The following is a 27,779-nucleotide window of genomic DNA, read 5'->3' as shown; positions in this document are numbered from 1 at the left end:
TGATCCTGTCTACATTTGCCATGGTAATTATTATTTAATTTTATGAATTGCATTGCTGAAATGCTCTCTGGGAAGGAAGAAATAAATTTGGGTTCTCAGAAAAAAATAAACAGCAGCTAAATATAAAATAGCATTCCTCTTATTAGTTAAAGAAAAGTTAGAAAATTATTCTTCTTCCAATGGAGAAATGCTTGAGCGCTCTAGTTCCATTTTTGACTCTGCTCATGAAGAGAGACACAGAAAAATGAAAGATGAGGGGAGAGGCTTAAAAGCCAAGCTAACCTTTGGTCAAAATTCTTGGAGTAGAAAGATCATTGTGAGGAACAGCTAATGATGTCTCCTTTATAAGTTGTAAGTAGGCAGGGGTTCTCACTAGGGAGATAAAAGATTTCCCTGTTCAAGAAAATCTAAACAGACATTGAAAAACATGCTCAGTGGGCATCAGATTTGGATCTGATTTTAATGATTTGGATCTCTGTTGACCACACATGTAAGTCTGACAGGCTGAGATGTGTGGTTACCAAACATTCCAAAAGAATGGAGAAATGAAACCAAAGATCAACTTTTCTGCCTGTAAACCACGCTTAAGGATTTGCCCTTTTCTTGACTGCCCATGCTGGCCTCCAAATGAAAGGGTCTTCACATGGGAGATTTAAAATCTCAACTTATTTTCCTAAATATCCCAACAGTGCACATCCTACTTCTCATCTCTGGTCTAGACCAGATCCAAACAAGCCCTTGCTTCCTGCTTTCACTAGAGATGTATTTCAGACTCTTGGAATCATGATTCTGTTGGTCCCCGCCCTTGCCTTGATTCCTGAGTATATAGAGAAAGGACAGTTCAGGAGGTACCTATGAAGGACAGTGCAGGGTCCCTATGTTAGCTCATATGCCACTTCCTGACACCCCCTCTCAGATATAGCAGAAATCAGATTACTTTGTGGAATGTTATGGTCCTCTAAGGGGTGTTCCACATTGTGGAAGGAGAAGGCCTTTTACTACTGGTCCTCGAGGAATAACCATTAGAGAGAGCACCATTTTCTGGGTAAACATGGTAGTTTCTCATCCTACATCATTCAGTGGGACTTTGGAGCTTGGGGTATACGTGCACTCATGAACAATGGTATGAATATGCCTGTGGAAGAAGATAAATAGGATTGTTAAGATAGATGCTTCTATCATCTTTAGTCCTTTCTGCTTTTAAGATAAAGGTAAGTGTGGATACCATACCTTTAAGGTAGGTAGGAGGAAGGCCCAAAGAACATCTCACACCATGGCCTGGTGCTGCTTAGTGTAATTCTTACTCGATTACAAGTATATTTCAGATTCTTCTAGGTCATCAGTTATACAAATTATCTGGAAGTTATTAGTAGATGTAAAAGAAGATGTGGCACTGAAGGTTGAAGAAAAGAATGGAAAAGCAACTCATAATCTCCGTGGAAGCTATATTATGAGTAAACAAATGAAAGGAGCCATATTCAAATTCTATGGTGTTGTCTGGGTAGTTGTGCTATGAATGGGCCAGTAGGCAGTAGAGGAATACAGATCAAGGGATATGCTCCACTAGGCCATGATTTTAATTTCTAAGTAGGTGATTTGTTAATATAGCTGGTGAGTTACTTAAACAATGTCATCAAAAGCCAGGAGACATTTGGGGAAGAATACCCTAATTTTAAAGGATATGTGCTAAAGTATTTGGCTGTAGTATCATAATATGTGTGCCTTATATCCAAATAGTTTGTTGAAAGAGAAGGATAAAACAATGTGGAAAAATGTTAAAAATTGCTGAATCTCTGAAAGATGCCATTCTTTCAATGCTTCTGTGGCTTTGAGAATTTTGAAAATAAAAGTTGGTGAGTAAAAGAAATAATACAAATATATTTATAAATGTGAAGGTAAATGCCACATAAAAGAATCACAAGAGTTGAAATTGTCTCTGGAATCAATTTATCAATTTTATCTGATAAAAGTATCTGACTGCTGTTTTTCCTTATACTCTTTTTAGTACTATTTAGTTTTTAAACAAACTGAATACATTACTTTGACAAAAACTAAACAATACCCTTAAAAGGAAAAAAAAAATCAAATAGGCAAATTGAGAGATCAGATTTCCAAATGCTTCATGGGATTGGAAAACTCATTGATAAATATGCTGGAACAGTTTTATTTACATGTATAAGAGGAAAAAACCCCGCATCTCAGTAAAGAATACAATCACCCCAGAAGAGGATAATAGACATATGAGAGAGTAAATCAAAGGTGAAATAGAAGGAATCTGAGTGTCGGGAGAGGGGACAAGACTCTCTATGGCCACTCAATTCAATCTTTCTTAAGAAGTAATACAGGATTATTTATTCATGAAGAATTACATGATTGGCTATTTCACAGATTAAATGAAATCAGTAAATGCATTTATTGACTTACTATGTCTTAAAGGTCATTGTCTCTATACCCCTTGGTTTCTTGGATAGGCTGTAGGTGTCCTAGAAATCTAATTTACTAACTAGTGGTTCTTGTTGAAGAGACCAGATACTCTTAGGGGTAGAGGAGATACTTCACATTTTCTGACTGTAATGGGAAAATTAATAAGTATTCTAATGTTTGTGTTTTATTTTATTGTTGTTTGTTTAACAAAAACACGAGGTCGCCTGAGGGGAGAGGGAATCCTGATGATACTCTTCTGTGTTCCAAAGGTTATATCAATGTGCTTTTAAATGACCTCATCCTTGATCTCTTAAAAAAAAGTGTAGTCTGGTGATAGCCAGAGCAGACACTGGACCCTTTAAGTAGCTTGGGCAGAGGGTGGGTGATAGGGCTAAGTGGTTGAAATAGTTTCTACATCTAAATTAATGAGAATTATTACCAATTTCAACAGGAAATTAGCCTTACACGACCAAGGTTTGGACCATTATGCTGCTGACTATTTCTGAATCTTGGCACCAGTGAGTATGGGCTCCAAGTCCTCTTCATCTGCTCTGTTATTCTATTGCTGCTCTTGGTTGAGGTTCAGAGCTGCAGTTTCATCTGTCACTGATGTTGCCACATATCAAAGCCGGTAAATGTCCTTAGTGGCCATCTCCGTATAGATTGTCAAAAGCTGCAACTTAGGCCTGAGCTGCCTTGGAGGCCAATTGATCCAGATGACTTTGCTCAAGATGGAGGAGAGATCCTGACCCAAATCAGTCTTTGTGCAAAAGAGAAAAAAATCTTTATTATGTTGGGCCGCCACCGAGACTGAGAATTTGGTGTATCTTTATTATGGCGGCTAGAAATGATTATCCTCGTTAAATGCAATATGATTTGGAGAAAGAGCTGGAAGATCTCTGGTCCACAGTGAACCACTACAATGGCATTAGTGACTTCAGAGGCACTTGTGGGCTAAGGGTTCTGAGTTCTAAAGCAAGACAGTAGATTCCACTTCTGTGACTATCAGGTTCCTGGTTGACAGAAATAGGTGAGAGCCTTCAGCAGCTGCCACAAGTCAAGCTGTGTCGTAAATCTGAGTTGTTCCTTAGAGAGGGAAAAATCACTAACTTAAGGATACAGAGAGGCTCATGAAAGATATTACTCTAGAATGTTCTTGTATGTGGGTCTCAGATGTCATCCTGAAGATCCCTGGAGAGGGGGGTGTGAAATGACAGCCTGATGTTACTTCTAGGTGAAAAGCAGCTCATGACAGTCATTCAGTGTTTGCTCTCACATCCATTCCCAGCCTTCTTTTGCTCTGCTTTGTATTATAAGGGTTTGACCCTGCTGGCTTGCATTTAGTTTGGCCAATTGAAGGAATGGGCAGGAGATTGGAAGGCAGAGAAGTCAAGTAGCCAGTCAAGTAGTCAAGTACAGTTCCCTCCTACTCTGACTTGGGAGAGATTTATGGTACTGCCCATGCCTCTTTTTGTGGTACTAGTTTACCATTCAGTTCTTCCTTCTGTGGTCTCATTTTCTATTGGTATCCCTGGCTTCTGGGTTCTAATAATTCCTATTCTTCTTCTTTTTTTTTAATCTCAACTACTCAAGGGGTGATGGTGGCTTTCTGCTGTTGCTAACCTAAAAGTTCTCTTATTACCTCTTTTGATTTTACATCTCTTGCAACACTTTTGTAACTGATTCCTGTATTTAAAAGTCCCTTTTGAACTACCTGTCAAAGGCTCTGTTTTCTTGATTTACCCTGGCTAACTTGGGCTATAGACCTTGCTTGAGGTTCCAGGAGCCAGGGCTAGATGAAGGAATGCATGGAAATGGACATCTAGACACAGGCAAAAAGATAGAAGGTGATGCCATGGGTTTGCAGGGGGAGATTTGGTAAATGACAAAATGGGTCTTGGGGGAGGAAGATATCTTGTATGAGGTGCCAACATTTGAGCTGTTAGTGAGGAGTGTGCATACCCTGCATCGTATTAGCCATGTTTCAGTTTTTGACTAGTTGTACTTGGGAAATCCTTAGAGTATCTAGCTTTTCTCCTACCAGCTCATTAGCAGAACATGAATCTGGGTTTCTTTCCTATACTCACTATCCCTCCTGGTGTTTAGGGGAAGACCTAGACCTCAGTAACAGGAAAGTTATCTTTGGGATGGTTAGGTTGACTTTTTTTTCTTTTAAAAAATATTATTTATTTGAGAAAGAGAAAAAGAGAGAGAAAGAGAGAGAGAGAGAGAGAGAACAAGTGGGGGGAGATGCAGAGGACAGAGAGAGAAGCAAACTCCCCATTGAGCAGGAAGCCCAATATAGGACTCTATCCCACAACCCTGGATCATGACCTGAACCAAAGGCAGACTCTTGACTGATTGACCACCCAGACACCCCTAAGCTGGCTCTCTAAGGTCAATTTTATTTTCCTTCCAGATGGTTTGTCTTTTGCAGATGAGAAGGCCCACATACACATTCTGTCCCACTTGCTAGTAAAGGGATTGGACTATGCTTAAAGACCTCAGATTCAGGTTTACAAATGCAATTATTGAAGTGAAAAATAGAGACTAAAAAATAATTAAACTAATAAAATTCTCATTTATTTCTGAACAGTGAAGTATTTTTAAAAGTTAAATGTAATTAATACTGCCTATTAATACAATAAAGTTTTATTTATCAACTTGATTATTGATAAAACATGAAAATACCCTATATTCTACCGATAGTACTTTATAGGCTTAACTAACATCCATTTGTTTTCCAGATCATTTAGTTAGTGTTCCAGTATTATCCTTATGCAGTCACTTAGGAGCTACTTTAATTGGCTTCATTATATTTCTACTTAATCCTTCTGATATTATTTACTATTATTTTTCTTTAAGTGCATGCATGTGTTCATAAAGAACTAATGATGCCATAAAAATATCCTTAAAATTCAGATATCAGTTCTCAGATTTTCTAACCTTAAGTTTACTCTTCACACTGAACTATGAGCGAAAAAGAAAAGAAAAAGGTGAACATAAGTGCCATGAACTTAAATTCGTTCTAAGCTTTTGGAGAGAAGGTATAAATTGGTAAGGAGGAACTTTAAAGACCAAACTGAAAAACACTCTATTTCATTGTAGCATGCTTCATTTCATGCATTTTTAAACTTAACCAGGGTGCTATGTACTCATGGTGGCAGAGATGTTCCAGGATTGTTTGTACAATTCCACTCAGGCAAACTGGGTCAGGCAAGGAGGCATGATTGAAATAACAAATCATTCAAGTTCTTTTCAATTCTTTCTCCTCTCTATCTAGTCATCTCTAACCTGTCATTTAAGGCCAACTCAAGAAATAGATATTGAGCTGTAAAGCATTCCACTCATCTCAACACATGCTTTCTGCTAGCTGTGCTCCCTCTTCTTTCCTTATTAAGATTTGTACAAACGAAGTCAGACAAAAGGAAATGTGGCAGGTGTATAGTCAAGCTAGAAGTGTGTATAATGAAAACAATTAACTCTCACCTACAACCACTATGCATAAGTACAAGGAGTCAGAAAACACTTTAGATAATTGGATATTTATGCTCTCATGGAAGCTGATCCGAAATAAAAGAAATAGGAAACCTTAGAAGGGTTGGCATTCCTATAATGTCATAGAAATGTTCGCTGGGAGGACTTTAGGGAATACAATGAAAAGACAATTTTTGAAGTGTATCTGCTTTAGATCAGAGCTTCTCAAGTTTTTAATGTGTAAATGAATTACTTGGGGATCTTGTGAAAAGGTGTGTTCTCATTTGGTGGGTTCCTGGGAATTCTCCAGATCTTCCTTATCTAATAAGCACCCAAGTGTGCTGATATTGCTGGTCCATGGACCATTTTTTTGAGCAGGAAACTTTAGACCATGTTGACCATTTCTGGTTTGCTGAAACACTGAGCTCATCTAAATAGTTACTAATATTTGTATTTTGAAAAAAAAAGGTATTGCCAGCAGTAAATATGTCCAAAAAATGGTGGTTTTATCTGGATTAATGATGGTGAAGGGCCAAATCATGAGTCAAAAGTGAACTTTTTGGGCGAGCTTGAGTGACAGTGAAATCAGCTTCTGAATCTGTTTTAATTCGTATGAAGATAGGTCTGCATTGTTTCTCGTGTCTTTAAGTGTTGAATTATTCATTTGGATGCTTCAGAGCAGCTCTCTATAAATCAAATGAAGAGAAATGAATTGGGAATTATAATGGTGAGAAATTCAGAGCTCCTACTTGATATACCTGGGCACTCTCTCAGTTATCTTTCTCTTGTTCTGACCAAATCATTCCTAGTGATTTAACAGCACCTAAATTTAGCCCCAGAGACTCTTTCATTATGGTATGTGATTTTTAAGCTCTGCAATTTTAAAGCCTTGTCAGATGGATATTAGAGTCAATTTTGAAATCTCAAAGTGCCATGTGAGGAACCTTCTAGAGAAGGTTTGGAATGGTTCATCCAGATGCTTTTTCTCTGTTAACAATGTTGGATTAATATGGTTGTATCATAACAATGGTTAATTGTGATGAAAGTATTTGGTCCAACTCATTTTAGAGGAACATTTTGTTATTCCATCTACTAGTAATACAGTGGTCTCCCTCCTTCCTCTTAACACTATTTGGCATAGGTAAGTACTGAAATATTTTGTACAGATGAATTTCATTCATTCCTGTTGATTTTCTACTGATAAATGGTTCCTGATTATTAAGGGCTAGAGATTTATTTTGTTTTGTTTTGTTTTAAAGATTTTATTTATTTATTTGAGAGAGAGAGAGAATAGAGGGAGAGGGAGAAGCAGACTCCCCTGAGAGCAGTGAGAGCCTGATGTGGGGCTCCATCCCAGGACCCTAGGATCATGACCTGAACTAAGGGCAGATACTTAACTGAGCCTCCTAGGTTCCCCCATGGGGCTATAAATTTGACCAAAACCCCTAATACACTGATTAAAGTAGTAAGAAATTGAGCACAGTGCAAATTATATGTAAAGCTTTAAAAGTAGATTGAAATAATTGTCAATATAATACAAGTGATTTATGATATAATTGATACTGCTTTGCCTTGGGGCTCCTGGGTGGCTCAGTTGGCTCAGCATCTGCCTTCGGCTCAAGTTATGATCTCCAGGTCCTGGGATCGAGCCACGCATAGGGCTCTCTGCTTAGTGGCGAGTCTGCTCCTCCCCCTGCCTCTCCCTACCACTCATGCTCTCTCTCTCTCAAATAAATAAATAAAATCTTAAAAAAAAAAGAGATGATGCTTTGTCTCACAAGATTACTGTGAGGATCAAATAAGACACTGTCTTTGAAAGTGATCTGTAAAGTATAAATGGTATTTCTGTCTTAAGTTTCACTTCCTGCCAATCTATTTTACATAAGATCACCAGATTAATCTTCTTTGAGCATCACTTTGATTATATCATTTCTCAGTTCAAATTCCTTCAATGCTCATCCCCACCTTCTCATCAATTAGGTTTGGCTTCCCTTGGCATTTAAGAAACATCATGCTGCTTTTCTAGCCTTATCTCCAGCTGTTTCCCATGTTTCTTACATCTCAAGGCTATTTGGTTAAATCACATATCCTGAGTTCCTGGACCACATTTTCCAATGTCTCCTGGACAGCTCCAACTGGTAGTTCCATAGTGGCCCTAGTATCAAACATATCTAAAACTAAGAACATAAGCTTTTTAATACATACTGTCCACTAAGTTGCCTAAACCAGAAAATGGGGAATTTTTATTTTACCTGCACCTCTCTCTAAAGCCCATCTTCGACTAGGAATAGGCAATTTTTCCTTTACCTGCCCTTCTTCCTCAAGCCCATCATCAAATGCTACCAACATCCATTAATTCTCTGATATTTTTTAAACCTAATATCTTGTAGTTCTTCTAATGAGAAAATATTTATGAATCATTTGCCATGTGTTGGCTGTTGTATCAGTTTCATATTATTGCCGTAATATGTTGCCACAAACCTGGTGGCTTTAAACAATACATTCATTATAGACTTCTGGATGTCAGAAGAAGTCAAAATAGATCTTCGTAGGCTAAAATCAAGGTGCAGGCTAAACTGTGTTCCCCCTGGAGGCTTGGGGGTTGAACGGCTCCATTTTCTTGACTTTTCTGGCTTCTAGAGACCATCTGAATTCCTTGACTTATGTCCCTCTTCTACCCTCAAAGCTACCAATTACATTGTTCCTACATGCCCTCTGTTGTCTTACCTCCTCTTACTGACTCTCTTGCCTCTTTCATTTATAAGGACCCTTGTGATTACATTTAGGTCCCAATTGTATAATCCAGGATAGTATCTCAAGTTTCTTGGTTTAGGCACATCTGGAAAGTCACTTTTTGCACATTAGGTAACATATGTACAGCTTCTGGGGGTTAGGACATGGCCATCTTTGAGAGAGGCTTTATTCTGTTTATCATAGCTATCTTCCTAAGCAGCATGAACATAAAAGTCAATATGATGATACAGTCCCTGCCCTCAAGAGCATCAAAGACAAAGCAGTTAAATGAGTGGGCAGCTATAATATACTATAATTACTGTTATGGAATTATAATAAAAGCTATCAGAAATCCTTGGGGATCAGGGAAGGCCTTGGAAAGAAGTGATATCTAAGACATGATTAAAATTCCATTTGAGACTCTTGTTACATTTTAGGGTGGAGGATAATGACACTAAATAAGTTTGATACAGCCTTTTAGGGTCCAATAAAATCAATCAATCTGATTCCTTTTTACAGTGGTGAGCAAATTGGCTTATATAGATACTAGTTATGCTCCAAAATTATAAATACTGGTACTGTATAAACATATTATATTCATATACATAGTCTTTATGTATATATCATATGCCATCCAACAGATAAGCAATAAAGCTAACTAGTATGTGCGAGACACTTTTCTATGGGCAAAGGGGGAGAGCAAAATCATACACAAATTCTGCTCTCTGAAAACTCACGCTTTTGAAAGGATTCAAGACTTGGGTATAAATATTCACAAAAATATGAGGCAGAAAGAAATGACTATCATAAGAACGATACATAGTATAATGTGTATAAAGGGCTGGAAAGAAGAATTTTGAGCTTTAAAGAAAGCAAGAAAGACTTCACAAATGATGTATGATTTGAGCTGGAGTGTCTAAGGATGGGTGGTTGGGCTTTGGCCATGTTGGTGATGAGAGAAAACATAAAAAGGGGCACACACTACACTTTGCTCCTATGTAGGGGACAAAATAGCTCCTGTTGGAGATCTTTGAGTCTTTGAAACAGCAGTCAAAGATATGTGAATTCTAATTCCAATTTCACTTCTACTGAATAGAATTATTCACGCACTTCTATTGCTCTCACCAGGTATTCAGGAGGATTTCTCCTGCAATCTGGTGAGGAAAATATGTAGAAATAAATCACATACTTCCTTGTTAGAATGGGAAAGATTAAGAAATTCAAAAGAGGGAAAGTATTCTTACTGAATATTTTCTGGAGAGAACAGTAAAGTTTATAGCTTTGGGAAATTATTTCATAATAATTCATTCAGTATATATTGAGCACTGACTGTAAAACCCTGTGATAGATAATATAGAGAATACAAATATTTTAAGACATAGTTCCTATTTTTAATCCATCTGTTTTGGAAGAAAGAAAGAGATACTGAGTCCATTGCAAAGCCATGTGATTCATATTACATGGTTAGGATTTAGATCAGATCAATTTTAGTGGGTCTGATTAGGCTAATGCTCATGAATTAGAGAATGCCTCAATATGACCTATAAGAATAAGCAGGATTACAATAGACTGAGGAATGTACACAGGGCTGGAGGGAGGGTAAATTTGTAGGAATGAAATTCAGACCAAAAAACGCAGCATGTGCAAAATCATGGAGGTAGAAAAGTCAAGGCTTTTTCAGAGACTGTACATTGCTATTTTTGTCCCTAAATCAGAACTGAGCAGTAAGCTCAGAGAATACAACTGCAAATAAGACAGTCCCTGACTTCAGGAGTTTATGTCCTTGGGAAGGGAACAGAGAAGCAGACAATTACAGTAAAGCGTGATTTATGTTGTGGCTGAGATAAAACAGACTGCCCAGCTTTAACCTAGCCTGGAAGTCGCAAAGACCAGAGAAAGCTACCCAGAGGAGGTACCATCTAAGGGAAGTCCTGATGGATGATTTTGAGTTGGCCAAGTAAAGAGAGGGAGGATGGAGGAGTCTTTGTAGAGAACAGGGAGGCCAAGAACACGATGCATCTGAGGAACTTCAGAAAGTTTCTTTGTAGTTGGAATCCAGGATTTATGGGAAGAGGATGAGGAAGCCTATTGATGTAAACAGCAACTGGGTCATACAGGATTTGGGAGGTTAGGGAGGAGGTTGTTTTAACATCCAGATCAGAATGGTTGAGGATCAAAACTACGGAAAGTCAATGAGGATTAATAAGAGAATACATATGAGATAGATAAGAGATCCATGAGAGAAGATCCCCAGAAACCCGATTTATTAAGGAAGGGTTTTCCCACAAGAAGTCACTATGAATGTATTGCTATAGAGGAGTGACGTAGTCATACTTAGGAATAAAGCCAAGGTGAGAAAGACAAGGTGGTACATCCAAGGAGAAAGGATAGAACAAGTTTGCAAATAGAAAAATAAAGGTTGGGGTCATGGAGGGCAGAGGTGAGGGAGGAACTTAGGAAACTTAGGATCTGCAATGAGCTGTTCTTTTTCAAAGAGGCTAGTAGAGACAAATGTAGGTAGAGGGTAGCCTTTGTAACGAAGTCACCTTAGCTGGGTAAATGCACCTTGATGAGTCCTTTTACCTGATGTACAGAAGAGCGGTTAGATGATTTGGACAAGATATCTAAGGCTGAATCCTCATAAGAAAGAAACAATAGTATGAATCTCAAATCACCTCTCCACTTTTCTGTTTTGTTGGTCTACACAGCGAAGAAGGATATTATATTTCCTGTAGGTGAACATAGTTCCCTTCACGTCAAATATATGTAAATCTATAGTTTGACAATTCTTGGGTTTGGGTGAAAATAATTTTCTGATTTAGGAGAGGGAAAGCAAATGTAGTTTTAACAATGGATTTTAACTGTGGAAAATTCCAGGGGAAATTGACAAGACTGACTCTTATTGATGATTATTGTCTTGATTGCTTCTTCCCTCTTAAGATTTTTCTCTGTAAATAATGAATTCTTTAGCTTTAGCTCTCATTATCAGAGCTCTCAATCTTTCCCCATGTTTCCCCATGTAGTTTTCATAGTCTTTGAAACAAATATATCAGCTTATTTTTCAAAGAATCTTTTGGTAGCCAGGAGAAAAAAATACTCATAGTTCTCTCTCCTTAACACGTGTGTTCACATCTGCTGGACAGTCCAATTCTTTCCTCCTTCCCTTCCCAAAAATGTTTTGTTGGAAACTGTGCACACATTGCTAAGCTTTTTTGTTTTGTCTCCCAAGACACTGTGTAGACGATGTGCAGAATGGCAACCTGATGTAGACACAAGATAGATGGATGTTAAGTGGAGTTGGGCCGTCAACTAAAGGATTTCTCTATATACAGTCTTGCTCACATGGTACCCAATTAACCTTTTATCACTTTTTAAAACATACAGAGCTTCATGGCATGAGCTCATTCATCTTTGCTAAAAGCCTTCGTGGGAATTTGAACAAAAGTAGTTTCCATTAAATTTTCTTCAACTCTAATGTGCAGCCTTTTATTACTTCCTTTTAGGTTTTTCTTCTCTCTCTCTTTCTCTCTCTCTCTCTCTTTTATTAATAGCTGTTCTTAGGCTTTTTAAGGCTTAGAGTGAAAAAGTATAGAAATAAGTCATGTAGCAAAGTGTGGGCCCTGAGACTCAATCTCAAAAAAAAAAAAAAAAAATTATGGCCAGAGAATCAGAGATGCAGTAGGTGTTTTGGGCAATGGATAAGGAAATTAGTCAGAGTGAAATCAGGTCTCTCAAAAAAAGAATCAGAAGACAGTCTACTCTATTGCCATACAATTTGGGAAGAAACCCACAGCCACCAAGAAAGATACCTAGAAGATGCCGAGACAACCACTTGTCTTTAAGACGCTGTACATGGTAGAAATCCCTGGCAGCACTACGGTGGCCTCTACCAAGCATTTGGTTTGGGTCTCTAAGTCCAGGAGCAGATGGAGGCATAACTCCTGTTGTTGCCCTTTCCTGACTCCAATCTAGACCAAAATACTCAGCCACTAGAGTTCTTTTCTTGCTGCTATTTTCTGATTATAGGACTCAGAAAACTTATTATTCTTAAGCTATTTTGATATTGAGTGGCGGTTAGAAACTAAGGTTATAGATAGGAATATAGTTTATAACCCAAAACCCCGTGGCGGCGCACGTGAGAAGACTGGGATCCTAATAAGCCAGAGGACTTTCCCCTCACTGGATGGATAATTTTAAACTTTTTGGCAGCTTCCTATTTGGAAAAAAGATGTCACAAACTAAGGGGGAGGCAGGTTTAAATCACAGGCCTGTAAGAAGACAGGCAGAGGTCGTGACCGTGCACTATGGTTTAGTTACCATCTTGCTTTTCTACAGTTTTGTAGATTTCAATGGCTGAAAATAAAATGTTCTTATCTTTACAATAAAATGTGTCCATTTTATTCAAGTCTGAAACATATCAAAATCTTGACTTGTTCGGGATAAAATAAAGCTAACCTCCTCCTTACCTGTTATGACAATTTAAATTTCAGATGGAGCAAAGATTTAACTATAAACAGTGAGGCTGTCAATATAGAAGAAAATTTGATTAGATTTAAGTTTGAAATAAGGAACATCTTTCCAAGCAAGATACCAAATCCAGAAAATAGGAAGGAAACACCGATACATTTAAATGCTAAAACGCAAGCATTTCTGCCCTGCACAAAATAACAAAAAATTCAAAGGAAACTTGAGCAAAATTATTTGCAACACACATGACGAAAAGTACTGATTTTATTTATCTATAGACAGCTCTTATAATTCCATAAGAAGAGATTAAAAAACAAATAGAAAAAATATACAAAGTAAAGGAAGACATTTAATATAAAAAGAAATACAATGGCTTATAAGCATAAGAAAAGATGCTTTACCTCAATTTAAAAATGCAAATTAATACAATAATGACATTTCTTTTATGTTAAAATGGAAAGATTAAAAAAGTGATAATTACAATTTTGGCCAGAGTAGAGGGAAACAGGCACTCGAATACAATGTTGGTGGGAATGTAAATTTGTATAACATTTTGAAAAATAAGTCAGGAAATAGTAAAAGAAAGAAAGAAAGAAAGAAAAGAAAGAAAGAAAGAAAGAAAGAAAGAAAGAAAGAAAGAAAGAATGAAAGAAAGAAAGAGAATATCTTTTGTTCCAACCTGTCCATTTATAAGAATTATTCCTTAAATGTACTTCCACTCATGTGTACAATGTTCAAGGATAACATTCCATTGCTTATAGAAATTTCTGTTTTTCTCTGATTAACAATGATTTTTTTTGTTGCTTTTTTTTTTACATCCTTCCCAAATTCAGCACAAGAATTATAAAAGTTATACAAATCACACTTTTTTTTTTCACGTGATGGAAATCTGTCAGATACTTTATCACTTTCCATTTTATTCTAGAGCCGTCTCTCCCTGGGTCCCCAGCGTCACATGATGAAGCTGGACTGATTGTTTTCTGGCTGTCTCTCATCAGACATTCGGGTGTTCCCTTGATTTTTCTCCAGGATCCATATCTCCTTGGACTAATAGCACTGCATTCATATTTTGCTTAGACATAAAATTATAGGTTGATCATAATTTCTCCTTAAAAAAATATGAAAGCCTTTATTCAAGGCATTTATTCTTATGGCTTCCAGGGCTGGTGTGGAGAACCCCTTGTCTTCTTCTCTGGAAGCTGTGAGGAACTTCTCTTCTGATGTCCTGACATTTCATGACGGTGGGGCTTGATAGGATGCTTTTTCTAATCCGTTATAGAAGGCAGTTGGAAGGCCCTTTCACTTAATAAACTCATATCTTTTAAATCCAAAACATTTTTATGTATTATCTCTTTTATTACAATCCTTTTTATTTTATTGTAAAATCATAACAGTGGTACAGAGAAAACTTATGGAATAAATGTTTGGTTGAAAACATCATCATAAGAGAAATATTCTGGAGAGAAACACTCAGATTAAGAAATAGAACTTTACAAATCACCCTAAAGTCTTCCCCATGCACCATCTCAGTCACATCTTCTTTCCTCTCCTATAAATAATCACCATCTTGGGGGCTTGTTATCCACCTTGCTTTTCTTTATAATTTATCACCCAAAAGTACTACCCTAAGCAGTAATTTTTAAGTTTAAGTTTCTTTTAATTTACATATTATCCCACCATATTTTTTAATTTATTTGTTGAGGAAACCAAGAGATGTAATTGGTAAAATGTTCTGTAGTTTGAATTTTGTTGATTTCATCCCCATGGTGTATTTTAACCTGTTCCTTTGTTGTATTTATTTCCTGATTGATGGACCTACAGACTTCATTGGATACATTTTGGGGTGCAAGACCTCTTCAGAGGTAATGTTCAGAGTTTCTATTCAGGACGCACATGGTAGCTGGCTGTTTTTTATGATGATACCAGCCGTTGACACTAGCAACAGTTAGATCCATTAATTCATTAGGAGTGAGAAAGGGTGCAACTCTAATACAATGATTCCTTATTTGATTAGCTGAAATAGCTTCTATAAAGTGTAAATTCTTTTCATCCACTATTTGGCTACTTAGTTATACAGTTCATAGAGGAGTAGTAGGGCAAATTCTTTAATGCTTCTTTTTAGTTATCAGTTTTCCAAACAACGAGTTGAATTCCAATTATCCTCCGTAAGTGACAGAAGAATTTGCCTTTAAACAATTACTAAATTACGGACTTTAACTTGATTTATTTTAATTAATGGAAATTATTCTTATTGATGCTCAAACTGTCTTATCTTTAGATAGTTAGATAGTGAGATATGAAAGTTGGCTTCTGAGTCTTTTTTATGTATCCAAAGAAATCTTTGACAAGATGTTCCATGTTCATCTTGTATAGTTTGTCCCCTGGTTTTCTCTCTCTCTCTCTCACTCTGTGTGTGTGTGTGTGTGTGTGTGTGTGTGTGTGTACCCATGTGCACACGTGCATAGGGAATGTCATTTCAAGACCACGATCTGAGCTCTGGAGATGCTCTTTGCTCCAGGCTTGGTTATTGTTTGCATAACATTTTTAGTGTTTATTCTGACACTTCCATTTTAAAATCCAAACCATGGGGTTTTAACTTGACCTCTTGTATCTTGCATCAGAATATCCTTTCTTCTGCATTAAGATGGCTGGTTCTCAAGACAGTGGAGATGATAGAATTAGCAAATCACAGTATTCCCCATGTTGTGTAATTCTTGTTGTATGGGTTAACAGTCTCAGGGCAGCAATAACACTATTATCAAAACCAATATGATGACTATAATGATGGTTTTTATATGTGATTTCCCTATTCTCCTCACATTTTTAAAATAGTTGTACCGTGTTGTCAAAGCATAGAGCTTTCCACCTTACCCTCATTTAGTCATAGTTCTTTGAGCAAATATATATTATTTGCCCATCACCAGTCCTTATATCAATGTCACCTTTCTGCTTGGCCAAGGGTGATGGTCTGTTAAATTTCTCAGGAAGTGTTCATAGGAACAATATTACCTGTGCTCTTGAATGTCGATTAACAGTTTGTTGTGGCCTTCATACTTGTGTCCTAAATAAAGTTAGTTTATGGCAAGATATAAAAATCATTGGCTCACATTCTCCTTTCTTGAGCCTCTTCATATGCTATTCAATTTTCTTCTGGCATAAAGCATTGTTTTCAAAAAGTCTGATGGTTAATTATATTATGGGAGTCTCCATTTTAAGAGATTCAGCCTTTTTAATCTGGATGTGAATGCTCCAATAATTTTTTCTTTGATATTCAATAATCTTCCTAAATATGTCTTAACAGTGGTCATTTTAAATGTTTTCTCAGATACTGAGTGCACCTTTTCAAAAAATGTAATTTTAAATATTTTTCTATTATTGAGAATGTTTTCTAATAATTGTAGTTTTTATTGTATTCACTCAGGCTCATTTTGATTTTCCTTTCTGAAGACTCCACATATACATATGTTGAGTCTTTTTTGTCTTTTTATTTGAATCTTGAATTCTTTTTCTTTTCTGGATATTTTGCCCTTTTTACCTTCTATTTCTCTTTAAGTATTTTTTAAGCCTTTTAAGGCATTCTTTGGTCTTGTGTAATTTAATCTTTACATTTGAAATCATTCTTTTATTTATAAATCTTTTTTCAGTTTTGTTAAAGCATCTCTTAACTTTTCAAATTCTGATTTATGTTATTATTCATAGGTTGTATTATTTCCTTAATATCTTTTAGTTTATTTAATTTATATCTTCCAAAAATGTTTTAGAACTACTTAGCTAATATCTCTCCTTCTATTCTTCTTGTTCTGGTAGGCTTATTTGTTTTTTTATACCTTTTATATTTTTATGAGGGTTAGGGAAAGGAAAGAAATAAAGACATGTTCTCAATCCACAATATTTAATCAGCCCCGTTTTCTTGTGGATTATCTTTTCTTATTGATTTATAGAAGCTCTCTATCCAACTCAATAGTTAAGTTTTTATTAATTATACATATTGTAAATATTTATTTTTAGTATGTACCAGTCATTTCAAAATATTATTTAATTTATTGAGATTTTCATTTCAATTTCTTATTCTTTCCTTTATGTTATGGTGTTTTGTGTTTTGTTTAATAAATTCTTTCCTATTCCAAGGACATGGCAATATTATCCTATGTGTTCTTCTAAAACATTTAAAATTTGCTTCATATTTATAGTTGCAATTTATGTAGGATTAATTTTGTATATAGTATGACACAGAGAGCTGTTTCCCCCATATAGATAGCTGAAAAGTTTATCCTTTCCTTTTGATGTGTAATGTTTAGTATACACCAAATTGCTCCTTTTCCTTAGGTCTGTTTAGAAGTTTACTATTATTCTTCATTTTTTTCTTTTGAATTGATACTACTCAGTTTTAATGACAGTAGCTTAATAGCGGTAGGTGAAATAGTTGCTCCTTATTCTTTTGCTTCAAAAGATTTTGGCCAATCTTGACCTTTACCCATCTAAGGTCTAAACACAAACACAGAAACAAACATAATCTGTGGCAATTTTGATTAGAATAGCTTTAGATTTATGGATACATTTGAGACTTATTTTTATTTACTTCAACTTTCTCATAAAGCAGATATCTAGTGTGCTTTCATGGAACGTGTCGAGAAGAATTTTAAAAAAACAATATATAGTGATCCCTGGGTGGCTCAGCAGTTTAGTACCTGCCTTGAGCCTAGAGCGTGATCCTGGGGTCCTGGGATCGAGTCCTACATCAGGCTCCCTACATGGAGTCTGCTTCTCCCTCTGCCTGTGTCTCTTCCTTTCTCTGTGTGTCTCTCATGAATAAATAAAATCTTTAAAAATACACAATATATACATATAGTGACCCCAACATATATATGTAGGCATACACATTTGCACATGTTTGTATATGGACAGAATATTTGTAGAAATAGGTATACAAATTAGCAACTGTCAGTGGGGAAGGGGGAGGGGAGAGGAGAATTGGGATCTGAGGTGGGAAGGTTTTTTACTTTTCACTATAAAATATTTTATCATATATGGGTTTTTTTTTTAACCTTGTGCATACTTTTTCTCTTAAGCAATCCCATTTGAAGACTGCAGTTGAATGGCCTATATCAGCCTCTTAATTATGACAGGTGATTGTTGTGAGAGTTGGGGAAAATACCATAGTGACAGAAGCACATTCTGTTTCCATAATTTCTTTCATTTAATAAGCACCAGTAACTCAGAAACCTCTAAATAGGGGTTCTATTTTTTAATGTATTTTTTTAAATAGGGGTTCTAAAGGTAATTATCCCAATTTTCTTACTCAGGATGACTATTACATCATTCAAATATTTTAAGTGGAAGAAAACAGTCTTTAAATTTATCTGATAATGTCTCTTGTGCTATGTGTATAGAGAAAACGAAGACTTAATCAGTTGCTTGCTAGTAATTAAAGAACAAAGGCTATCATTTTTCTATCATTGGTAGCTCAGTGACTCATAATAATAGATCCTTAATAAGTGTATCTAAAAGTATTGATAAGCTTGTGAGGGTGGTATTACTGGTTTGTTATGGGGTATGATACAGAATCTAGGATATAGTTAGTGCTCAGTAAATGTTAGCTGTTAATTTTCTCAGTATTATACATACTATTTCTATTACCATTGTTCCAAAACTTTGTCCTCAGCCTGATTCTGCAATAGTATCTTTTTTAAATTATCTGGGTAAAAATAAAAAAAAGTATGTTTATCACTTTATTGGATTTCATTAGTCTGGGATGGATAGAAAGATTTCATAACCTGGAAAAATGTGATGAATCTAATGAGGTGGAATTTAATAGTATCCAATATCCTGAAGATAACACTCAAATGATTAAGGACAGGATGAAGGCATAATTTGCTCAACAGCAGGGCGTGTGGAAATTTTCAGGAGTTTTTTTTTTTTTTTTCTTTTTTTTTTCAGGAGTTTTAATAGGGAGTAGGTCTCAATCTAATGGCCACCAAAGAAGATAACATTACGATAAGTTATATTAAAGAATACAGTTTCTACAATGAGGAGATTGTTAATAATGCTGTATTAGATAGGGATCAACCTATACCTGAAGGATTTATTATATACAATCCTAGACATCACACATCTTAAGAAATACAGGCTTGAGAGACTATTAAAAAAACTAGTGATCAGAATGGTGAAGACTAAGCTATTTTGTATTAAAAATGGGAATTTTTCTCTGAGAAAAAAATGACTCATGGAAGATATGAGGGTTGTCTTCATATTTTTAAAAGGAAGTCATGAGATGGAGATTTTATGATTTTTCAAAAGAAAAGATAGAATAACAGATGATTATAAGGAAGAAATTCAAATGGTCTCTAAAGTAACCACTTGCTTTAGAATTGCAGACCAGTGGTGTCGTGCAGTAATAAGGTTCACAACCACATTTTGGGACTGTGGTAGAGGATTAAGGAATCAGCTAAGTGGCTGGATCAGATGAAATTTAAGCTGGATATTTCATGTTTGATTTATTTTGGCATAGTGTGGTGTGGCTTCAGATATGGCTATATTTATTGTTGGGAAGGATTGTCACACACCTGTGTTTATTGATGGACTTGGTCAATAGCATTCAACTAATATTGCTGTGAACTCAGCCAATACTGTTTTATGTTGACTATTTTGAGCCATATTAAGTAGCTAAAACAAACTATTGTATAATGATTTGGTATGCTGAGTAGTACAGAAGGAAATCTGAATAGCTTACGTGTTTAAACCTAGTCCAAGTATGGCAATAGTTGTATTTTATTGGTAAGTGTTTAACATTAATCCTATTGTGTTTCACATTCAGCACATTGGCCCATGGTGAAAACCATTTATTGAATACATGAATGGCTAATTCTTCCCATTGCTTAATGAGGATGCTAGCTGATAGCTTGCCTGAGGAATGGAGGGAGCCAATTCCTAAGGCGCAACTTCTTTAGATCCCCTGGACACAGTCCCCACAAATTCTGCCTTTAGGAGAAGAAGGTATAAAGAGCAATGGGAGCGGACACACAAATGGGGGTGGGGGGAAGGTCTCCTCTGGTACAGAGGAAGTCAACTCCAAGACTGAGGCTGAATATTTTCAGGGAGAGAGAGAAATGTTTTAAGGGGATATTCAAGGAAATTCTCCTGAATTGGGGGAGTAGGACGTATTTCAAATTATGGCACTCTGCTGGAAAATACTGTATTCATGTAAACATTTATAGAATATATTTGGGACTGCTTTTTGAACTCAGAAATAACATTCTGCAACCTGTAAAAAACATAGTAAAAATGTAATCATGTAAAACAACATCAAACCCTAGAAAACATCTAAACCTTTTTGTGGAATGTGAAATTCTTTGAAGGTTGTTTGGAACTGTTTACTTGGTACTGATGGCTCTGTGCGGCCAGAGACCAGCAAAACAGTGACAGTTCTTTTATTTAGCCACTTGGAAATAATGATCTTTAGGCCATATTTTGGGAAATTCTATGATGTCTTATTTGTTTAACTGTATTCTTACCCGGGGCTATGTACAGATGAGCTATGCCCACACTTCACTCAGTCCTCCCTGCCGAGATCATTATTGATTAAATAGAACAAGAACAAGAAATACATCATTCTAGATTTTATTTTTCTTTGTTTCCAGGGACACAATTTGAACGAGGCCTGGATCGAGGATTAAATTCATTGTCTCATCCTAAATATTATTAATCTTATTCTCTAAGGACAATGGATTATGGCTTAAAGAGATTTATTTAAATATCCTCTCTCTCTCTCTCTCTTTTTTTAAGAAGCGGCCATACATCTCTACAAAAAGAACTATTTGGAGGCAAAAAGTCATTAATTTAAAGTTGAGAACTTTTTCTCCCTTTTTTTCCTTCCTCATTTCTTCACTCATTCCCTTTTTTCTCCTCCCTCTTTCTTCTTTCTTCTCTGACAAGCTGTGCAATAAGTGAGCCCAAGTCCCTGAAATTTACTCTCCAGATTCTTTCCCTGCATTCACCAGAGGTGAAGAGACCAGAAACTGTCATTGTTTCCATCAAATTGGACCTATCACCACATGTGTGGGCAACACAAAGAAATTGGAAAGGAACATTTATCTTGGAGATGTTTTTGTGTGTGTCACACAGAGAAGGAATTATTTCTGAGTTTAAAAATAGCCAACACAACTTGGAAAACACGGTAATATTTATTCATGATAATAAACGTGTTTTAATGAAACCCACGGATGTCCAAACACAAACTGAATCATGACACCCGATGGCCTTTTTTACAAAAACCATGACATATGTTCCAGTAATTTGCTAAATGAGATGAGTGCAGGAAAATGAATCAAAAACACTAAAATTCTTTTAAACATTCCATCTAATATAGACATCAACCCTAGACGTGGCATTCTAAAATGGTCCCTTTTCTTTAACTTCATCTGCTGAGTTTTTGTTACTATACCTTTACACATTTCTTTAAAGCTTTAATTGTTATCGTTCGCTTCAACCAAAACTGCTAGCACTTTGGCTTGACCTTCTACAAAAGATTAAAGTCTATAACATTAGTACAGATGTCGTAAGATATACAGAGTCATTTGTAAATGTGTGAGTCTGAAAGGGCCCTCACAAACATCCAATAAACCACGTACCAAATAATGTGTATATATATATATATACCATGTGGTATATATGACGGTTGACTAGAAAGAAAAACGATATACTTTCTAACTTATGTTTGTCTCTAACAACTTCAGACTCCTTTTAAGTTAAATTTACCTATTTGGAAAAAAGTTAAAGTTTGTTAGAGATTTAAGTTTCTATACTTAAATACTATTAAATTTGATGTCTAAAAGATTCTTTGTTGTTTTCCAAAAATTCACCTCACTCTTTCCTAGGAATAGTTTGGACCCATTTGCTGCCATACAAAAATCAAACTGAATGCCAGAAGAGACCTTTCTAAATAAGATTTTCTTACTGGAAATTTGTAACATGGTCATCCTGTTGTATCTTTTCAATTGAATTATCAGGATCTGCAAATTTAAAAGAGACAATAAGGTTGATAAGTAAAACTAAATCCCAGGGAGAAAGGCACTTACACCCTGCACACGGTTAGTCCAGTCTGTGTACTCCATAACCTTTGTCAAATGGAATTGATTTCTGGCCTGTGTACAAATACATCAGAGGGCCAGAATAGAGTCAAATCGGAATGCTTTTGAAAGAGAATCAAGGTGGCTACCAAATGTTTCGTATCAGCAGGATATTTCTTTAGAGGCTTCTGTTGGAAATTTGAAGTGTATGGTATCATATCACGTGCAGGAGAGGTATAAGGCTGTTGGAGAAATTCCCTTAGTTTATTGACTAAAAAGCCAACACAATTGTCTTTAACAGTAAAGCTTGACAAGATAATTAAATGAATGATAACAAAATCTCAGCAGGGAAATGCCCATTAATTGAATTTATTTGGGAGCATGTTTTCACAAGTATAGCCAAATTATCTAATTTCCACTCACATTAAAAACTGATAGTCTATAACAACTAATTACTAGAAATGAAGAAAAAGGCCAGTACTTTGAACCAATAACACAGAAGAAAACAAACATCAAAGGATTGCCATGATATTTGACAGCTTCCTAAAAATTCCATTCATCGTTTTGCGCTTTGAAAATCTTTCAGTGAAACTCGCCAAAGAAAAAAATCCCAGTATTTTCTATGTAGCAGTGCCTTTAAAGCTGAAACACATTTGCCACTTTCTTTGCATCTTTTCACAATATTAGTATGTGTGTCAGTTTGAGTATGTCAACAGGTGAAATAACTGAGAAGAATATAACAATTGAGTTTTGGCATTTCTTTTCTGTAAGAAAATTAGTGCATTGTTTTTCTCTTTTGTTTTACATATGGTAACTTATTTTTAAAAATTTGGTTGCAGTTTTCATGTTGTACAGAACTAAAAAATCAGAATTAATGCATCATTATGGTCAACTTTTAAATTTGAAACGAGAAATGAAATAATCTATACTCTGCTCAGATTTTCCTCTTTTAGCTGCTAGCACGATCTCTCCAAATTCAAATTGGATAGTTTTAATGCTCGAGCAAATAACTTTCCAATTTTCATAAAGATAATGATGAACCTTGTGATACATCTGTAGCAGTCAGCCAGATTTTGTTCAGAGTCAACATATTCAGTAGAGATTTAAAACTATGAAATCTGTCACTTTCATATTTCTGACCTCATACTCTGGAACAACTTGAATCTGGCGAAAAACACCTGGCGATAATTTTATTTGATAACAAAACAATGAAATAAAGTCCATTTTGACCTAATGTTTGTATAAATTCTAAGCAGCCTTGACGATCTGCAATTTGATCTGAGGGAGGAAAATCTGAATTAATAAGGAATGCCAAAAATATTCCTTTAATTTTGTGACTTACTTTTTTTCTGAAGAAAATCGTCTGAATAAATACATTTTAAAGATATTGGTTAAAATTTAACAATATTCAAAATATTTCTTACATTTAAAAAGTATGTTTCAGCTTTAAAAACAGTTCTTAATGTTCTGTTTATTGTGGGAAATCATTTTACACTCAGAAAACTAGCTGCTGTAATTATAAAACTAACAACTAACACTCATTCACAATGACTTTATCACGACTTGAGAATAATAATAAAACCTAGAACTGCTTTTTTTTTTTTTTATCTTCCACAAAGTTGATACTACATTAATTTAGAAAAAAGACCAGGACTATGCTTTGTTTTCCTAAATCATTTCCCTAAATTAATATGACAAAGATGTCAGTTATGGCATATATAGGTAGATTGATAGGTAAATTTAGAGCAACAGATATGCAGAGAGAGATAAATATGGCCATCATTAAGATATAATAGAATGCTTGATTTTGCCAAGTGAAATAATGTACATGAAAGATTTCACTCATGTCTTATTTTGTTGCCATTTCTATTTCTTTTTATCTTTTGTTTAATCAGTATATTAAAAGACAGTTTTCGGATTAGCAGTATTTCAGATGTTAAGCAATTCTTTGTCTTGGCTCACATTGGCAGTTCACAGTCGAAAAGCACAACCACGTCAGGCAAAAACTGCATGTAGACCGCTCTGGGTTTTGAAGACTTTTTGTTTCTCACAGAGATTTTTATTTGAAGTTATAGAGTAATATCTACATCTAATTGATAGTTAATAATTGGGAGGGGGAATTACAACCAAAGAAATTCCTTGATAGAGAAGGTTTTATCTTTTAGTGTCAGCTTAATGTCTTGCTCGGCACTTTTTAATTCTCTTAGGAGGATAACTTTCTATCCATTACTTTGTGATAGTTTAATCACCCTTCTACTATGAACCTAGCTCTTCTCATTCCATGAAATATTGCACATTTATTTCCAATAGAGCTTTTCTCTGATGATGAAAATTGGAACCTGTGTTTCTAACTGAAAACAATTGGCACATTTTATTTCTACGACACTTGCACATAAGAGATATTTAAAAATACAAAGCTAATACTTTCCATGATTCCTGGGCTTATAAATTCATAATGTCAAAGTTTCATCAGTTTCATCTTAGGTGCGACTTGCCTTCAAATACACTTGTGTTTTCTATAGAAGTTACCTACGTGTCTTCAAAAACCCAACTTGGTCTAGAAAAATGACTCTCTGAGACAGTCATGTTTCTTTTGTTATTTAAAAAAAAGACAAAACAGCAATAAACATTTTAGCTCTTTAATGAGCAAAGATCATGTCTCTTAGCATTGGACTAATAGTCATTATCCAGATTATCTTTATTTCACGCAATGACCAGTGACATGGCCAAGATGTACAAAGTTGTTTCCATCAAGTAGTATACAATTTTTTTTTGTATAATAAGCTTTCATTCTTGAAAAAGAGTAACTGAAAAGAAAGGTTTCTGTTACTGCAGTTAGTTTGTCAGAGAAAGTTCTTTGCATTATCTTACAAACTATCAAAATTGCTAGTCATCTGAAAAAATGTAAAAAAAAATCACATAACTTTAGTCTAATAGAAATATAGTACAGGTAAGAGAGAAAGTATTTATCAGGATGTGCTCTTTAAGTCCATCTCAATTTTTTTTTAATATAAATGTACATCTGATTACATATACAAACATTTGGAAAGGTCTGTGATATACTGTTACTGGTAAACAACAGGGGGATGAAGAGTTTCCTGTGGTCTTAAAGTATTCATTTAAAATCACACATACGTGTAAGACTAAAATCCTCCAGGTGTTGACTCTCCTTCTAGGTTCTGTATCTATGTTGTACTCTACTGAGATCGCGTGGGTAAATTCCAGTGAATGAACCTCAGTGAGAAAGATAAGTGATATGAGGAGGGACATGACTGTATATTGAATTCTTATTAGTAAACATTTTGTCATGCAACATGAGTAAATCAATTAACTGAGAACTGTAATCAGAGTGGTAATTTGGGGCATATCCTCATATCATAAAAGACTGTTGCAAGTAACTCTTTGGACACACTTCACCTTTACCAAAAGGAACAAAATACAGAATAACAAAAACCACAGCAAATTATAGATCCTGTAACACATGTCCAATTAGGGCTGTATTTCTATAAATTATTTAGACTGGAATGAAAAGAACATTAAAAACACAGGAATTTTTTTCCTGGGATTCATATCAGCGAGTATTCACCACTATACCTATAGTTTCTTCAAATACCTTTAATAACTAATTCTTCCTATTATCAAAACTACTGTGAATTATTTACTTCTAATTACTTTTGCCCCTTAAAATCTTCTTTAGGTTTTGCCAATTGATAGAGGAAGCTTCTATTAAAGACTCCAATGGGATGAGAAGAATTTTAATTACGGCTTAATCAGCAGCACAGCCACCAAGCATATAAATTATCATGCACATCGTGCTAAAAATATCCAGTTTCCTTTATCCCCACAACTTTATACTGACAGCACTTATGTGATAATGTTGTACCTGCCAGTCTTTAAACTTCTTTGTTTTACTGGCAAATTTCAGCATGAGCCTCTGCTAAGGCCATTAACAGCATTGGTGCTTTGTGTACTTATCCAAATATGTAAATATGGTCTACACAATAAAACGGCTCCAAATAAAAACTGGTGAAAATTATCTGACATTCCATTGGTGTGTCCCTTGTGCATATTCATGGTTGTTTTTTTATTTTTATTTTTTATATTTCAGACATAGTTCTTTCCCGTTTGGTGTTCCACATGCCTAATTCCATTATGTAACATAAATCTTCAAAAAATTAATTCTTGAATGTGAATGAAAAAGTATCATTCAGAACAATTGCCTCAAGCAATTGAAATTCATTTTTAAAGTTGATTTGTGTATATATGTACAATTGAATTTTTTTTTCAAAACCCCCAAAGTTCTTGATATGTATATTCACATAATATTCCTCCTTATTTAAATAGTAAGAGTCTTGTAGGTTGAAAGCCAAGGAATCTTCAGTAATCTTTTACTGCAATCCATCAAAAAAATAGAGTTTGTTTCTCTTATCTGGCTATACCCTGGTTGTTGAATGTGAATGGGGGTGGGGGTGGGGGTGGGGCAGAGTATTGTTCTGTCCTCCGGTGAATGTGTTGAATGTGTGTAAGGGTTGAATCCCTGGTATAGTGTTGGGGATCATTGTGATGGTGTTGGGTGTCATTAAGGGAACATCATCAGGTGACCTCCTCATAGCTAGTGTGTAATCTGGGGGGCAGGCGGTCCGAAGAACCACCTCATGTGGATGGATGGACTCACATTCATGATCCAAATCAGTGTGCTTCATTTGGAGGGACATGATCTCCTCTTCTTGTGCGTGGGTCAGATCGTTGGTAGTAGTGCGCTGAGGGCTGCATCTCCTGTGAACATCGTGTCTCCTCTTATCCTTTTTGTAGTATAGGGCTGCAAAGGCGAGGATGTTCAGAAACAGCAGCGAGGCTCCAACTGCAATAGTGACGCTCAGCTCTGTGGAGTAGTCCCTTTGATCCACTGAAAATGGACTCGGTTGTTGTTTGGGATCATCCTGCTTGGCAGTGGGAAATGCTGATGTGACAGGTACAGAATTCTTTCTCGTAGGTCTGAAAGTGATGTCAGTCGATGGCACTTTAGTTGTTGTCGAGGTATACTGGGAAATGTCATTGAGATTATGCAGATGAGGTACCAGCTCCAACCAGAGGTTCACCTTATTGGCTCTGTAATGTTCTTTAACTCTTGGTTTTAATCCAATATGGAGATAAAGTTGATCTTTCTGGGAATATCTGGTCCATGCTACTTCTTCAAAGCGGTTGGGTTTGGTATGGATGAATTTCGTGTCTTGAGGGACTGGTTGATTTGGGTCACTAGGAAAGAAGAAAGCACTGTAAGAGCAAAATTGTTTTAATTCTTTTTCTTAATCAAAATAGTATTAGCTTAACATCGGACTGAAGAGGTAGCTTAGCAAGTCAGCAAAGCCTTAGACTGTGTTTTAATAACAATTGGGGTCAATTTAAAAATATAGATCCAACTGCGGGCAGCTTAGATGGATGATAATGTAATGAGAGTAAGAGTCACATTCTTGATCTCTTTGTCCATTTGGGATGGGCTACTATCTACCCAAAGATTTTAAAATTCATATGTGTATGTATTTCTCCTAGGCAAGCTAGCAAGGATGGGATGGAATAGTGTGGTAAAGATTTCAGTTTCGGAATTGGAAGATG

The 27,779-nt window shown here is 35.7% G+C and overlaps 1 protein-coding gene and 2 long non-coding RNA genes across 13 annotated transcripts in view; 1 reads left to right on the top strand and 2 right to left on the bottom strand.

Annotated features, from left to right (window-relative positions):
* Positions 1–3,371, bottom strand: part of LOC144302727 (uncharacterized) — an 85,660-nt gene extending 82,289 nt beyond the window's left edge. For all 3 annotated transcript variants that reach the window (XR_013369755.1, XR_013369754.1, XR_013369753.1), the window contains exon 1: positions 2,864–3,371. This is a non-coding gene — a long non-coding RNA (uncharacterized LOC144302727). The remainder of the gene's footprint in view (positions 1–2,863) is intronic.
* On the top strand, positions 1,512–26,202 carry LOC144302728 (uncharacterized). The gene is made up of 3 exons (XR_013369756.1): positions 1,512–1,611; positions 2,876–3,454; positions 25,864–26,202. It is a non-coding gene; the product is annotated as an uncharacterized LOC144302728 (long non-coding RNA).
* The window catches only part of NLGN1 (neuroligin 1), an 809,144-nt gene continuing 802,627 nt past the window's right edge, over positions 21,263–27,779 (bottom strand). For all 9 annotated transcript variants that reach the window (XM_077880374.1, XM_077880373.1, XM_077880375.1 and 6 more), the window contains one exon: positions 21,263–27,422. In XM_077880374.1, the coding sequence (XP_077736500.1) occupies positions 26,600–27,422 (823 nt within the window). In that variant the 3' untranslated portion in view covers positions 21,263–26,599. The remainder of the gene's footprint in view (positions 27,423–27,779) is intronic.

This window comes from Canis aureus, chromosome 31 (genome assembly GCF_053574225.1).
Source record: "Canis aureus isolate CA01 chromosome 31, VMU_Caureus_v.1.0, whole genome shotgun sequence".
Classification (NCBI taxonomy): Eukaryota; Metazoa; Chordata; class Mammalia; order Carnivora; family Canidae; genus Canis; species Canis aureus.
Note: the sequence above shows the minus strand (reverse complement) of the source record. Positions and strands in the feature narration are given on the sequence as shown.